Below are 16,033 nucleotides of genomic sequence, written 5' to 3' on the forward strand. Positions count from 1 at the left end.
ATAGGCAGAGACGCAGTCTACTTTTAGTACATAATGCTTTGTTACTCACAGCTTCAGAAGAAGAGATGATGCTACCACGGACACAGAACTAAGGGCCATGGCTGCTGATGCCATCCAGGGCTGCAACAAAAGAAATCCAAGACTCAACCCAGTTCATGTCATAAGCAATTTCTCTGTATTACAAGAAACACACTTTTGCTATAACATGTGCAATTTCCCTTTCAGAGAGGTTCTGTTAAACCTTGTCACTGGATGTTCAGAGTCTTGTTTGTTGCATGTAAATCGTATGTAAGCCTGTGAGATGGCAGAGCCATGAAAAATATTCACTTTCCAACATCATCTGCTATTACATGGAGACGTATCTCACTAAATATTTACACAACAGAAATTAAATTCTTGCAGAAGTTTCATAGTTGAAGAAAAAACACATTTCCCACTCTAATCAATATTAATTACAGTTTAAAATCTTACCTGTAGAATGAATCCAAAGGGGCTAAATACACCAGCAGCAATTGGAATGCCAACCAGATTGTACATGCTTGCAAAAAGAAAATTGAGACGTATCCTCCTCACTGTCTTTCGTGAAAGATCCAAACACCCAATCACGTCCAGCAAATCATTCTACATAGAAATTTGAATGAACTTCCATCAGTAATATAACTTAAACTGGAAAACACATATTCAATACATTACGCTCAGTGCGCTTTGCTATGAGGACTGTGACATCACTCACGAAAACAGGAACTTTAAAAATTAATTTCTTTCTGGGAAAATTAAGCAAACAGCAAAAAAGGTATTTTACATCCAAATGAAAATCATTAGAATAATGGCAAGCAATGAAAAGAGAGCCTCACGCAGCGAACTGTTTAAGAAGCTTAATATTCTTACACTAACCAGCAAATTCTTGATTTCATTATCATCATATGTAGTGAACAACAAAGAAAAATTTCAGCCAAACTTAGATATCCACAATATTAGCACAAGACACAGATGTAACCTTCATTTGCCGAACATTAACCTCAGCAAATACAAAAAAGGGGTTCATTATGGAATTAAGCTATTCAATAATCTCCCACCCCCCCATAAAAAGTCTGAATCACGATATAAAGAAGTTTAAGCCAGCACTAAATAGTGTATCTTCTATCTCACGCCTTCCACGCCATAGAAGAATTTACCTCGGCCAGAAATTCTCAACTATTATAAATACAATTAAGCAAGTGTTGATGCTTTCATGTGTAATTATGTTTGCAGTAATACTGGAGTTGACTGTAAATTGCCATCATTAACTATGTACTTCATATTTTTATTAAAAACAAGTACCACGTTTGTGCTAAGACATGTACTACATCCTTGGCTTCGGCCTATGAAGGATCTTTGGAATGTAAATTAATTTAATTTTCTTATATTCTATATAGTATAAAATTTGAATATAAAAAATATATATCTATATATGTATTCATTTATTCTGGACTTATATAACATACTTTGATCACTCAGTGCTGAATGGGAGGATGAAGAGTGAATGGTGAATTGAGAAGCAGGAGCAAATGCAAGGAGCCAGTCACGGCTTAATTGGAGACTCTCCTGGAATTTTTCTGGAGGGATTAAGGAAAACCACAGAAAAGTCACATAGGATGGCTGCTCTCAGGGGTGAAATTTTAACCCAGGACCTCTTGAAAAAGAAACAGGGGTGCTAATGGCTACACTGCACGATGTTCGGTGCCTAATTCATGGTTAGTAGTTAGGATGGCTACATGTTTCACTGTGTAGCTATTGTTTAGGCACAAACCCTCATGAGAACGACATCTGCCGCTTCAACTGCAACATCAGTGCCTGAAGAGATAGCAATTCCAACATCTGATTGGGCAAGAGCTGGTGAATCATTAACTCCATCGCCAACCATGGCAACCCTATAGCCTTGCTCCTGCAGTCGCTGAATCTTGGCCACTTTATGCGAGGGCAACACTTCAGCAAACACTCTGCTGATGCCAACCTGAAAGAAAAAATACTTCCAGTCCCTAGGCCCCAAGACACTTTACATGTGGTCATGTACAAGGCATGTGCACAAGAGCAATGTCAGAAAGTATGTGTCAGTTCACCCATTTCCTACATCACAAAACATGTAGTGTTACCATCTCAACCTGTAACTTTCCATGCACGAAATGGCACGGGTTTTTGTTATCTTCATAAATTCCACCAGGCAAAAGTTCAGACATAGTTTAAAAACATTGTGAAAGGTAAGTACAATGAGACAAAAAGTCAAATCAAGATACCACCTCAAAAAATGTATCCCATTTAGTATGTAAAGATGATGATGGTGTAAAGCAAGAAACTTCAGACAGTGTTTTCTGCACAGTCTAGTTCAAAGAAAAATTTCATAAATCTCTGGTGGGGGTTATTTGCTTTGTGGGATTATTTTGGAATCATAAACTGAATTTTGCCTTTTTAAAACAACAAAGTATCTTTACACTAGAATCCATTTTGTTGCACGAGTCTGAAGATGGATGTCTTCTGGTAGAAGTTTCTAGCAGACTGCATGGCACAACAACCCAGAAGACAGCCATCTCGTGTTTACAATCATCTGTAGCATACTATATGAACTACGTGTATAAACTGAGCTAAAATAGGGAGAGAGCTGTTACATTTAGCAAGGGGAAATGACAATCTATAAACAGAATTGTTTGTGAAGCAAAAGTAAAACCTCTGTCTCTATGAGTACACTCACTGAGTTGCTTTCACTGTCATCTTATAGAATAAAAGAAGAAATGAAAAATGGAAAATCCGACGTCACATGGCTATTGTCATTGGCAGTGAAAGCCCATGCGCACAATTACTGCACTGCAAAGTTGTTTTGGTCACATGACCCACAAGACAAACACTGAGCTGACACTGTCTCCATACCTGCCGAGCTATGGAAGTTGCAGTCTTTCTATTATCTCCTGTCAGCAGGATTACTTCCAGTCCCATCCTCTTCAACGTATACACAGCCAGATGAGCTTCTGGTTTCACCATGTCTGCCACACTCACCATAGCAACCAACACGCCTGCACAGCACAATCACAAGACAATGCATACTACTGTAATCACTCCTTTGTGTCTGGGAGCTCCTCAGTGTGACTTGCCCTTACAAAGGTGTTTAACGGTTTTGCTACACTTCACAGACAAATGCTATAACAGTACCTCAACATAAGTTATGACCACTTTTTGCTACATCGTTCACTTGTCATTACTCAATATATAACCTCACAAACATGGTTAAATTAACTGAGAAATAAATAAACATGCTATATTTAAGGAATTGGAAGGAGGTGCTTGTGACCTATTTCAAAGTACAATCCTGGCATTTTCTTACAGAGAATGGTGAGAACCATGAGAAATCTCAGGTAGGATAGCAGCTAAGCCAGTCAAGTCATCCTGAGTACAACTCTGAATATTACCACTACTGCAAACTGCATAATGTGATTATTACGAAAATACTAAAGAACCATGAAAAACTTGGGTAAGATAGACATTTCAGGAAACCCCAGAAAATTACCGGACAACGAGTATAAGAATATGTACAATACATATTATTAAACCACAGAAAATTAACATAAGTATGATGTACTTCAAAACCCAATGATATTTGCTTTACCCACATTTCTTACCATCATTAGATCATTTAAATGAAGGAGGATATTATCAGTTGAGCATCTAGCCTTGATATGAAAATCTCTCGGAAAATGCCCACTTGGAGGATGACAATAAAGACTGAAGAGTAATGCTAAAATATGATTTTAAGAATTACGTGTAGATAGTGCACAGATACCTATGCTTACTATCAAATCTCAGCTACGTTCACTTGCTCTTTTGAACAGATAAATTATAAATAAATGCTGAGTGAGTACTTAAGGGTGTTTACAAACATTTGCAGATGAAAATCTTTGTGTGTGATATTAACTATGCTACTGATAATGAAGTTTCATGCACATCTTGTACGTTTGGAACTACCTAAAATAACTGCTATGCTAGAAACACAGTATTACCATTTACAGCGCAGATCACAGCCGTCCGACCCAGCTCCTCCTCATCAATCATCCTCGTGTCAACTTCATGCGGCACGTTCACCGCATTGCGTCGCATCCACTCTCGGTTCCCAATAAGCACTTCATACTGTTCTGTCTCAGTAACGTGTCCGTTGTCAACATTCAACAACTGATGTAATTCTATCATTTGCTTTTCCTGTGAACCCAGCAGGCTCTGGACCACTTCAATGATGACGCCATTTACAATGAAGTTCCCTGAGCTAATGTTCCTGTGTGAGAGAAAGACAGACTGCATCAAGCAAGATGTCAAATGATCCACAAGTGAAGGTTCAGTTGAAGTTCAAGAAAGATCTATTGTTAAACGCCCTTCTTCATGAATTACGGCATTTAACCGTGGAAAGATGCAATTCAATGGTATGCAAAAATCTTACAAACACATTCTTTGCCACTCTGCACACTTCTGGCATTATTACACATAATATTTACCAATTTGTAAAATGTTTCAGCCAAAATGTTGTCATAATGAAATTCCAAAGGAGCTACCCCTGCAGACAATCTTACACTTTTTGACACTAAAATATTCCAAGGCCTGGTAAATAAGGGCTTAAAGGGTTACTAATAATAAATTCCAGTGGAGTCTGGAAACAACAGGAAATATATTGTGAAGGGTTTGTTTTTTGAAAAATCAAATTATTTTATTTTACATTTCTTAGAATTATGATAAAATGCCACTTTCTCAACATGAACAGTAAACTCACCTCGACTGGTTGGCATAATTGATGAGTTTCTCCGAACGTGCTGCATAAGCCAACATACTGTCAATATTGGACACAGAGCACTTCAGACCACAGCCAGGGATTGCTTGAAAGTTGCTACACTGGCCACTCACATCCGTTCCAATTGTCTCCTTCACATATTTCACAATAGCTGCAACGTAATGTACACAAACTCTCTATACAATCGGTGGTGTGAGAGAAATAGATGCCACTTTCATGGAATACATAGACACCTCATCAAAATTTAAGACTATCCCATAAATTCTAAGATGTCTGGACAAGGCAGATCTTTCTGAAATGTATTCTAATCTAGTGCATGACCAGCCACGTATAATACCAAGTTGTATTCTATATGAGTTGTACTGTGATATATTTCATAAAAGTTACCTGATGCAATGGGGTGTTCGCTGTTCACTTCTGCTGTACCAATAATAGCCAGCAGTTTTGCCAAGGAACACAACTTCTCGTCTACAAAGATGGTGATTCTAGACACCATTGGAACTCCGTATGTGACTGTACCAGTTTTATCAAACACAACTGACTTCACCTAAATATGAAGAAGAATATAAGTTTCAGGGGATTTGAGGTTCCCACGCTGATGAGTATGAAGACGAGTGTGTTGCAGGATGCATCACCCTGATGAGTCAGTAAGCTCCTCTAAACTGTCCAGTATCTACCAGACTATATGTCAACATCCCAGAAGACAGCCATCTTATTATAAGCTTATGTTGGTCTTAAAATATGGATTATATGCTACAGTTTTGTTACAATATTGAATGACAGAAGTAATTTTCATAGTGCATTCATACCGACTAGAGCGAAATTTACAAGAGTTCTGTACATAAGCTCTTTCATACTTGCACTTGTATCCCATGGCCTTGTGAGCTATGAACTGAAGCTGCAATTCATTGAGAATTCTGAAGAAGCAGCTGCTGCTTGGTTGGCTTTCTTCTGGATTCTAGCACTGCATAATCTGGTAGAAGTTCACCAGCATTTCAGAGGTCTTTGCTGCCTCCATCAAAAGGGTAATCTTTCTTCATCGCCCTGATGATGGAGGCAGCAAAGACCTCTGAAATGCTGGTGAACTTCTACCAGATTATGCAGTGCTAGAATCCAGAAGAAAGCCAAATACTTCCTCATTGCTGTGAAAACCTCAAATCCTACCACTAGCTGTTACTTTTCAGTGTACAGAGAACATGTACTTAAGAACTTCAGTGGACACATACCTTATGTGCATTTTCCAAAGGCTCTGCTCCTTTGATTAGTATCCCATTCAGAGCACCAACACCAGTTCCCACCATGACAGCAGTGGGAGTGGCCAGCCCCAGTGCACAGGGGCATGCTATAGCCAACACACTGAGAGCACATCTAAATGCATACTGAAAGATAATCTCCTCACGGTTGAATCCAATCTTCTCTTCCTCCTATAAGCATTGCAATTTCATGGACTTAACACATCACTGCTATAAACTCTATAAGAACAGTTCACAAAATTAATGTGTGTGTGGTTTTTATCTGAAATTTAATAAAAGGGGCTGTCTGTAATGCTCCAACCATTTACGCTAATACACTACGTATTACAAGCTTTAATAAAATGTTACTGATAGAATTCAAAGGCTGGCCACACTGGGATTGCATCAATGTCACAGGAAACATATTACTACGACTTCTCAAAACAGAAAACTATTCTGTCTGAGTGCTGAAGTGAAGGTGCGGACACAGGGAAGATACAATGTATACAAGAATCTGATTGCAAAACAATTTCACATTAGACACAGAGGAAAATATCAGAAACACAGATGGTACAAGCTAAAGAAAGGTCTTTGCAGTGACACATGAATATTTGAACAGCTGGATAACTTAGTACGGACATAACATGATCACACGACTGTAAGGTTTAGAGAACGTTTAAAACACATACTGTAAGTGGCAGATGTGCCAAATCCAGGAAACCACTGACAGTCCAGCCAATGAGTGTGACGCTTGAAACGAAGATGACAAAAGGAACAAAGTAGCCTGCTATCCTATCAGCAAGCTGCTGAATGGGTGCTTTTGAAGTCTGGGCCTCCTCAACAAGTCGCACTATCTGAGCTAGTGTCGTCGCTTCACCTGTGTGGGTGGCTTTCATCAGCAGGAGGCCGTTCTGATTGATGGATCCGCCAATCACGACTGAACCTAATAACAGCATATCACAATTCACACAAAACATCATACTTGATGTGTGACACCTAAAGTTGCATGAAATTATTACACCCCACAGTTGAAAAAATTCTAAAATAAAGCACTGAACAATGCTGAGTTTGCTCCACCTAAGTTCTTTTCAAGACTGGTATACATGTACTACATGAGAGAAGAATTAAACATTTGTGTATGTATAAACCCTCTACATCAGTGTTCTTGAAACTGAACAAAAATGAAACAATGATTCAAAAGTTAGTGTGACAAAAGGCAGAGGACACACTAACATCCGAAGTTTGAGGTTCTCACAGCTGTGAATATGCTGATGATGGTCTTCTGGGTCATGACGCAGAGGACGACCTTCAAACAAAGACTACGAAGCTTTGCCCCGTGCTCACTCCTGCTCTATTACCTGCCTCATTTAAGAGGCAAGTGTCAACTGTCTCACAGGCATAGATCAGCTGTTACCACCAAATAATGAAATTCATATTGCAAAATCAAAAATAATGTCAAAGGCTGTAATGAAGATGTATCATTGATTTTTTAAATATACGGACAGTGCAAAATTCTGTTACAGAACATGTACAAAAGATCAGCAATTACCTTTTTTCTTTGCAACGGGCATAGATTCTCCTGTTATGAGTGACTCATCACACATGGAACTTCCAAATACCACCTTTCCATCCACTGGAACCTTTGCTCCAGGAACCACCTGCCAAAATACAAAATACTGATGCAGTTTCTAATTGATAGACATAATTTATAATAATAAAGAGGACACAAGTGACAAATTATTCCTTTACTACGAATCTTAATTGCTGATTTACTGAGCAGACACACACTTTAACTTCAGCTACACATATTCACAATCTTTTTTCTTCTCCCCCCCCCCCTTCTTCTTCTTCTTCTTATTCCACAGTTGAAGTTTAAGGGTGATAAGCTCAGAGTTGAACTGAAGAAGACAAGACACAGAGTATCTGGCCTTACCTTCAGAATGTCTCCTCTTTGCACAAGATCCACACTAATCAGTTTCTCCGACTGGGTTTCAAAGTTAGGACCAACGGTAACAAGTACAGCATCAGTTGCCTTTAGAGAAAGCAGTTTTGACAATGCCTCCGAGGTTTTACCCTGTAACACACATCACAGTACTTCGATACATTAAGATTACCAAACTGTCCTTTGAAAATAATGTGCAATAAGATTTTCCCTCGCAGAATCGTGCTATTCCCTAACAAAAATTTATTGTATCTGTAAGTCTCATTCAGTCATATTTCTTCTTGCTGACCAGCTGATTTAAGCCAACTGCTTGTATCAATGGGTTAAACCATCATTAATGTAAATTTATTTAATATAAACAATATGATTAAATGAGAATATATCAGTGGAAATTTTCACCTCTTAATCATTTTATATTCTTTGGCAAATAAAGATTTTTCTAATCCCGTTGCTATGACATTTACCTAACTGTATCTTAAAGGACAGAAGCATTTCTAATACAAAGCACATAAATGAACACTTAGAGAGATGCATCTGATGCGTTACACAAAATCAGACATGCTGTTCCAAAATCTTGTGGTTTCTTTAACAACCCTCTGGTAACTACATTGTTCATAATGTTAAATGCTTGGATGTGTGAATAATGCGCTGAAAGTCTGTAAAAGTGACGGCATCTTACTGAAGGTACCACTCCAGTGCCCACATGCTGACAATGAGAACCAGAAGAACCCAGGAAACCCCAAACAAAATGCAAAGAAAGAGAACACAATTCTTGCATTTACCAAGTCCTCGTAATGAGGTCTGTGTTCTGACAGCAACTTACCTTAGCGACGTGTTCTAACCAGCGACCAAGGGATATGAATACAAGCAACATGGGAGGTGTATCAAAGAAAGTCTGTGGACTAGAATTCTGCTTCATAAACACTGCAGCTAAAAGGACAGCAACTGAGTATATGTACGAGATGGTAGTGGTCATAGATATCAGCACATCCATGTTCGTTGTGTGATGGCGTAAGGCTCGCCATGCTTGGATGTAGAAATGCCACCCACCAAAGAACTGTGAACATGAAAAATATAAACATTGTAGTAAATATAATACATATCACCAGTTTGTAGAGCCAAGTTGTCATTATTTCGAAAAACACACAATATACAGGGCCTCCTTTATGTTTTAACAGACAAAGCACATTCTGACATCTACAGCTGTTACTTCACATTAAAGGTTTAATTACATTACGTATATAAATTGTGATGAAGAGAACATGATGAAACATGCAGTGGAATTCTGTACCTGGACCGGGGTGGAGAAGATGAACAGAATTAAGTTCTCCCATGACAGACCAGGGATGATGCAGCACATCTCAGAGTGACTCACGTGTCCCAGAGACATCCGCATCATGAAGTACGTCATCGCAAGCATGCACGGGAGGCCAAATATCAGTGACACGAGGAACGCTGTTCGCCACTTCTTAATATCTTCTCTGTAACAGTAATGACACATTTTCAGCAGTGAAGTTCCAACTACATACACACCATTAAAACCAACTTCTTCAACACTTCTGCACCAAACCCTGTCCTCATACAGTTCAATCCTATCCACACAATACGGTTAACAATACTGGCAGTTTATCTGAAGGCAACTGCAGACACCTCACAAGAACTGAACATTTATGGCATCCATTCCTCTGTATTTAAGCAATAAAATATTGAGATCCACTCTTCATCCCTTCATCGAGTGTCTGCAAAGAACCACATGACACGCAACATTCATTTAATTTTCAACTATGAGGCCTGGCCTAAAAGTGCAACAAAAGCTTCGCTGCAGCTGTGTCTGTGCACAGTCCAGTTTATATGAAATACAAATTCACACACTAATTCTTGCTACTTGCACTTATATAAAACGGCTAATGCAATTGATCTGTAATTTGGAGGAATGAAACAGGTCCCTGCCACCACTAGAGCAGCTTCTAACCAATGCCATCAAAGGCAAGTTCCATGGGGAAAATCCAAACTATCAGGTGAATGAGACATGAATCACACAAGAAAAACTATGACTCCTTCACCTGTGGTCAAGATATCCTCTAGATTCCTTGTCTCTGTTGTTCAGCAGGGAGGCACTGAAGCCCAGTCTCTGTATCGCCTCTACAATGTCCCTCGGTCCAGTCAACTCTGTGTCATAGTGGAACCTGCCTCGCTGTGTTGTTAGAGCCACAGATGCTGAGTAGACACCCTTTAATTTTTTCACCGTGGTCTCAATCTTGTTGACACATGATGAGCATGTCATACCAGATATCTAAATAAAAACGAAAACCCTTAATCGAACTGAAAACCACTGCAGTGTCAGTCCGGAACTGCATAGCTACTGTCCTCACCTGGCATGCTCACTAGCTAATCAGGCTATATACTGTGCACGTGGTAAATAAAAGTTTTAAAGATACCTTTTGGAAGTGCTTTTACAGTCCTTACATAAGTAAATCTGTAGAGTATATGATTTGTGGTTTACGGTCCCTAAATAACATAAAATCAGGCAAATGTTATATGCCTATAATATACATTTATAACAAACATAAATTTTAAGCTAAAAATTGTTTGTACGGGAAGAACCACAATACAAATATGTAACATTAAAAAAATGTAAAACACAATGCCGCACGCTCAGTGGCCTACAACACTCTGACTGCTCTAGTAAGACGTCAGGAAGCTGATACTGTAAGAAGCCTACCCTGAGTTCCACTTCTCCTTCTCCTGTGCCTGGCTCTTGTATCACGGTGGCTGGGAAGCCCAGGTCAGATATTGACGCTGCAATGTCTACAGGCTGAATGCAGCTGGGGTCAAACTTGACCTCTGCCTTGGCAGCCAGCAGTGCAATCAGAATGTCCCTCACTCCTGCAGTAAAAACCAGAAAGAAAAACTGACAAACAAAACCACAGACATTCTACTGCCATGATAGTAGCTCGCCTACCAAAGAAGTCTTTTAAAGTTACAGCGCTGGTGGTTCAACATTTAAATAAAAAGTGTACAGCATGTCCAATACACTCTGTATTACAAACTGCATCAAATAAACTTTACACCTCACGCAGTTCTCTTCATCACTGGCCACTACGAGTGGCTAAATTATAATTTCTAGAAAATTTCATACAAGTTAAAATAAACTTTCATAACATATGTAAATTGTTACACATCTGTGTACTTGCTCGAGGAGCCTACTTTGTAGGGATTAACCTGTCATCCCTATAAGCAATGCAGTTTACTTCTCATACATCAACTACATGGCACAGTTCGCGATTTCACCATCAATAACTAGACTTACTCCATTCATTCTGGTATGACCAAATTCCAGTGAAACCATGTGACTGCATCACCCTTGTTTTAAAGCACAACAGTTAAGTACGCAAATGCATAAGAAGAAGAGTTATGAACAGCCATACTGACCATAAATCTTGCGGCAGTTTTTCTCAATGGCAGCTACACATGACGCACATGTCATGCCCTTTATATGAATGAAACACTTGTCTAGATAAGCATCATCAGTGACATCTCCATCCCCATGGTTCACTGATGGAACAGCTTTCGCAATCTTCTTACCTATAGCTAACAAGAGGGATTCAGTCAAGTACAATAATGCAAACACACAACATTCACTTCCTAATAGGAACTGAATCATACCCAGAAACTCATTTTTAGCTTCCTGAGAGATCGTTAACTATTGAACCAGCAGGGAAATTTTCCTGAAATTAGATATGAACGTTACGCTATTATAAGCAACCCCGATCTCATATTTTCTGCCTGTCCAAAAGAGCTATAACTGAAAGAGCTGTGCTCAGTTATAAAAGTTCATACTGGTACTCAAATAAAAAAAAAGCTATTATTACTTACACAAAAATAGACCTGTTCTGTACAATAGGATCAACAATCCAATACCATTCTGCAAATCCTCTCAGTCAGGCCAAACTACAACAGGCACTTCTGCCTATGGTTAACAGTGCCTGTATCTTTCCCATCACAAACAAGAAGTGTGCAGAATACGTACCGCCATTTTCTTGAATTCTGTCTCCGTCCTTGACAAAAGCATCAAACCCCATATCACAGATAAATTCAGCAATTTGAGAAGCACTTAGAATGGAAGGACAGAATGTTACAACTGCTTCTTTCTTCTCCAGATCAACTTTCACTCTATTCACACCAGTTTTCTCCAAAATCACACTCTCAATGCTATTCACACAGGAAATGCAAGTCATTCCATCCACGTGTAGTCTGCATGTAACGACGTCTGATGACGGTGGAAGAAATGCATCAAAGCCCATGTCTTCAATGGCTGAACACAAAACTTGTGGATTTGTTACCGACAGATTGTAACGAATGTACGCCACCTTCTTCTCTAGGCTAACCTGCAAATACACCACCACCATAATTCAACAGACACCAACTGAAAACAGTATAAAAAAACTGACGACTTATCCACCTCAAATATATAATGAAAACAGGCACACACTTTTGAACCTTTCCTGTTCCTGCAGAAATCCTGTTATAACAGGAAATAAAATTAATACATGAGAGCATTTGGGATCAGTTCTTATTTATTTAACAGAAGATTACAATTGTCATCTCGTCTTCAAAGACCTAACTAACCTCTTAATACTTTTGGCCTAATGCACATTCCACATCCCAAAACTTGCAAGTATGATCAATTAACACGTTGATTCTGAACCCTTCACTGAGTCATAAACCGGTAAACAGTGGTAAGTTTTCTGAGGACTTTCATACAACTCAAATCTAATCATTACAAGCACATCTGAAAACTTTTATTTGGGACAGAGTAATCAAAACTGAGGATACATCATAATCACTCACAAATAACAAGTGCATTTATTACAAGCTGGAGTCAATATGGAACAGTTCAATGTCTCCCATGAATCTTGAAATTAGGTATCGATTCCAAAACTCCATAACCTCTTCCTCACCAATTTGAAGATCGCAATTAAATGCCCCAAAGGGGAAAGCAGAAAAGGTGGTGAAATAGCAAATACTTAGTTGCTAAATGAAAACAAAACAATTAAACACATCACTGGTTGTAGGGCAGACATTTCTTTACAGCTTTTGGAATATATAGTATGTAAACGGTGACTAGCATTTGTGGACAGGAATGAAGTAATCTGTGAACAGGCAGCGCTCCACAAACCACATGCTGGAAAAAAGTGAACCCGTGAATTTATACGTGTATCAGCTTTGGAGACATTTTAAACGCACACCATCTGTGGCACTGCATATGGAAGGTCACATTCATAACTTTGACACAGCAAACCAAGTTGGACGAAACATCCTCATCCAAAAGGATGTCATTTAGAGTTTCATTTGGAACTGCAGTTTATATAGTATAACTGTCATCAGAAACCAATACAAGGTATATAAAAGTAAAGTTGTCCTGCTATACACCATGTAGGCACTTAGGGGGAGAGAGGTATAGCTCCTACACATTCTTAACCTCGGCAGTAGATGGGGTGAGTGGTCGGTGTCATGCCCTGGCCGCACTTTGCCCCTGGAAAAGGACCCGAATACCCACTGGACAGGAGACTGGGTGGGCCCCAGAGCCGGTCTGGACGCAGATGCTAGAGGAAAAATCCTCTGTCCCTGTCTGGGATGAAACCCAGTCATCCAATCCATAGTCAGTCACTATACTGACTCATCTATCCAGCTCATTAATGCAAGACGTTCACTTACCATTATATCCAGAACTCCTGGCATAGAGCCAATATTTCCTTCAATACTGCTGACACAAGACTGGCAGGTCATTCCAGCAATGTCAATCTTAACTTCAGCCTCAGACGTGTGTAGTGACGCATCAAAACCCATTTCACCAATACTGTCTCGCAGTATGTCTGCTGAGGTCACACTTGGGATATACATTATATTGGCAGTCTTCTGCTCCAAGCTCACCTAGACACACGTCAGCACAGCTGCATTTTCTGACGCATAACAAACCCAGGAACAGCATTTCCCAAAGGGCAATATGTACATCTAGATTATCTTGCTATTTTAATGATGCTCTGTCAGCTGTACAGACTACACAAGGACGATTACAGACAGATATAGAACACACTTACTGCCTCTTTCAAAGAAAGCACTGGACACTGAGGAAAATAAACATGTAAATCTCAGTGAGGACAGCAACTTGACAAAGACCGGACCCCCCTAAACACAGAGCAGCAGTGCTCATTACCACAGCAGCGTACAGTGAATTAATACCTTCGTCTTTAGACAGCAGAGACGTGGTAAAAGTGATCACGGAATCAGTGCAGATTAAGCAGTGTTGTAGTACATTCAGTCTGCCATTAATGGCCGGTGTTTTGGACATCCAAGCAGCCCAAAAAAAAGGCAAATATACTGAGACTTGGTGGTAGTGAATATTACAGTTTTGTCAGTTTGTCAGTACTGACATTAAAAACCAGAAAACAAGGCCAGAACACACCTGGGTTTCCATTATTCATTCTTACCTCTTTCCTGTTACATGTCATTTAAACAGGAATGATAAGAACGTTTTGTTACGTCACTTATCTGCAGGAGAAGTAACACATGCACAATGTTCCCATGTGTTACCTGCTTATGTTACAAAAAATTATTCAATAAGGAAGAATGTGTGATCAAGCATTTGCATGGAGGAAATTAATTGGAAAAGACTGCTCATTTGTTTAAAATGGACCACTATCATAAGATACATGATTCACAAAACTGTAAACAGAATGCTACAGGAGTATAGTCACATTATCAGCAATGGAAGTTTAGACAAGATTCATTGCTCAATTCAGAAACCAGATAACAAGGAAAGTTATTTATCTCTAAAAGTCCAAACTAATGGTCTGGTTAAGCTGAGTTCGAGGAACACTTGACACACTTGAAAAATAATTAACTTCAGCACAGATAATATTAAACCAAGAGTTTTAACAAAAACATCCCCAACTAAACCAAATCCCAGATGCAGAGCATTTCCTGAATACTTGACAATTACTCAGCTGATCAGGAAACTCCTTGCTTTTACAGAATTCAAAGTTCACCACTGAGTTGAAAACAGGCGTTTCCTTAGAAAAACGTCTGGAACTAAAAGAGGCGAAGAAAGTGTAGAATAATGGGAATTCCACAAGGAACTTCAAAATTCATGTCCCCCCCCCCCCCCCCCCCAGTCATGTTTCAGAAGTTAAATAAAGATAAGTCAGCTCTATGCAGCTTGAATAGGTGAAAGGTCGCATACTCTAAGGACTGAGTCACAATCTGAATGAGCAAAAGATAGAAAAAGACGAGAAGACAAGGCTCTCACACAAACAGGATGTCTATCAGAATGAAATGGCTCAGGACAGGGTTCAACGGTCATGTTTAAAATGTCAACAGCAGTTACCGTGATGCTCTGAACTCCAGGTTTATCTCTTATGGTCTTTTCAATGGTCTGCACACATGACTGACACGTCATCCCATCTACAATGATCACCACACTTTCAGAATCACCAGTGGCTGGTGTTAATGGCTCACTGGATACGCCAATCCCCCAGTCATCCATTGCGTCCCTGCAAATATCACCAAACCACATAAATGTACAAATATATAAACATTTCAGAATGACATATCACAAAACACGCAAAACAACACTGAAAAGCACGCAACGTACTGCAGATAAATACTTTTGCCTGCAATCAATGCTCCCCACACTACAATTTATGTCACAGGACACAGGAATGTCATTAAGGAAGCGATTCAAAGCACACAATGCAGGTGTTCACATTTGGAGGAAGAAATCTTTGAGAATAAACACGAAATTAAACCAAAGTTTTATATAAACCTTCACATAGACGATTTGTTAGCACGAAATTTCATGCTGCAAATACAAAATGCCTGTCCCCCTGGTGCTGAAGACGGCTGCAGTTTACATAGCAGGGTCTGAAAATTACAGAACCTGATGCCTCAATTCAGCACATGGACCCCTAACAGACAGTTGAAACCAAGCAACGTCATTTCACCTACAGTTCAACCCATATTCGACATAAGCTATAACAAGTACTGAGCTGGTTACGT

The 16,033-nt window shown here is 39.4% G+C and overlaps 1 protein-coding gene across 7 annotated transcripts in view; it reads right to left on the reverse strand.

The window, feature by feature from the left end:
• Positions 1-16,033, reverse strand: part of ATP7 (copper-transporting ATPase 1) — a 39,485-nt gene that overhangs the window by 9,773 nt on the left and 13,679 nt on the right. For 6 of the 7 annotated variants that reach the window (XM_087358394.1, XM_087358392.1, XM_087358393.1 and 3 more), the window contains 19 exons: positions 15,363-15,528; positions 13,694-13,909; positions 12,006-12,363; positions 11,408-11,566; positions 10,698-10,861; positions 10,039-10,268; positions 9,267-9,456; positions 8,799-9,032; positions 7,967-8,107; positions 7,583-7,691; positions 6,723-6,976; positions 6,028-6,225; positions 5,189-5,348; positions 4,784-4,952; positions 4,026-4,294; positions 2,902-3,044; positions 1,790-1,993; positions 472-621; positions 50-120 (listed from right to left, as the gene is read on the reverse strand). In XM_087358394.1, the coding sequence (XP_087214520.1) occupies positions 50-120; positions 472-621; positions 1,790-1,993; positions 2,902-3,044; positions 4,026-4,294; positions 4,784-4,952; positions 5,189-5,348; positions 6,028-6,225; positions 6,723-6,976; positions 7,583-7,691; positions 7,967-8,107; positions 8,799-9,032; positions 9,267-9,456; positions 10,039-10,268; positions 10,698-10,861; positions 11,408-11,566; positions 12,006-12,363; positions 13,694-13,909; positions 15,363-15,528 (3,585 nt within the window). The remainder of the gene's footprint in view (positions 1-49; positions 121-471; positions 622-1,789; positions 1,994-2,901; positions 3,045-4,025; positions 4,295-4,783; positions 4,953-5,188; positions 5,349-6,027; positions 6,226-6,722; positions 6,977-7,582; positions 7,692-7,966; positions 8,108-8,798; positions 9,033-9,266; positions 9,457-10,038; positions 10,269-10,697; positions 10,862-11,407; positions 11,567-12,005; positions 12,364-13,693; positions 13,910-15,362; positions 15,529-16,033) is intronic. The other variant, XM_087358397.1, reaches the window with a different exon arrangement.

The sequence above is a fragment of the Zootermopsis nevadensis genome, unplaced genomic scaffold, assembly GCF_977971745.1.
Source record: "Zootermopsis nevadensis isolate Lab colony 2312 unplaced genomic scaffold, Znev_1.0 Znev_ptg000030l, whole genome shotgun sequence".
Lineage (NCBI taxonomy): Eukaryota > Metazoa > Arthropoda > Insecta > Blattodea > Termopsidae > Zootermopsis > Zootermopsis nevadensis.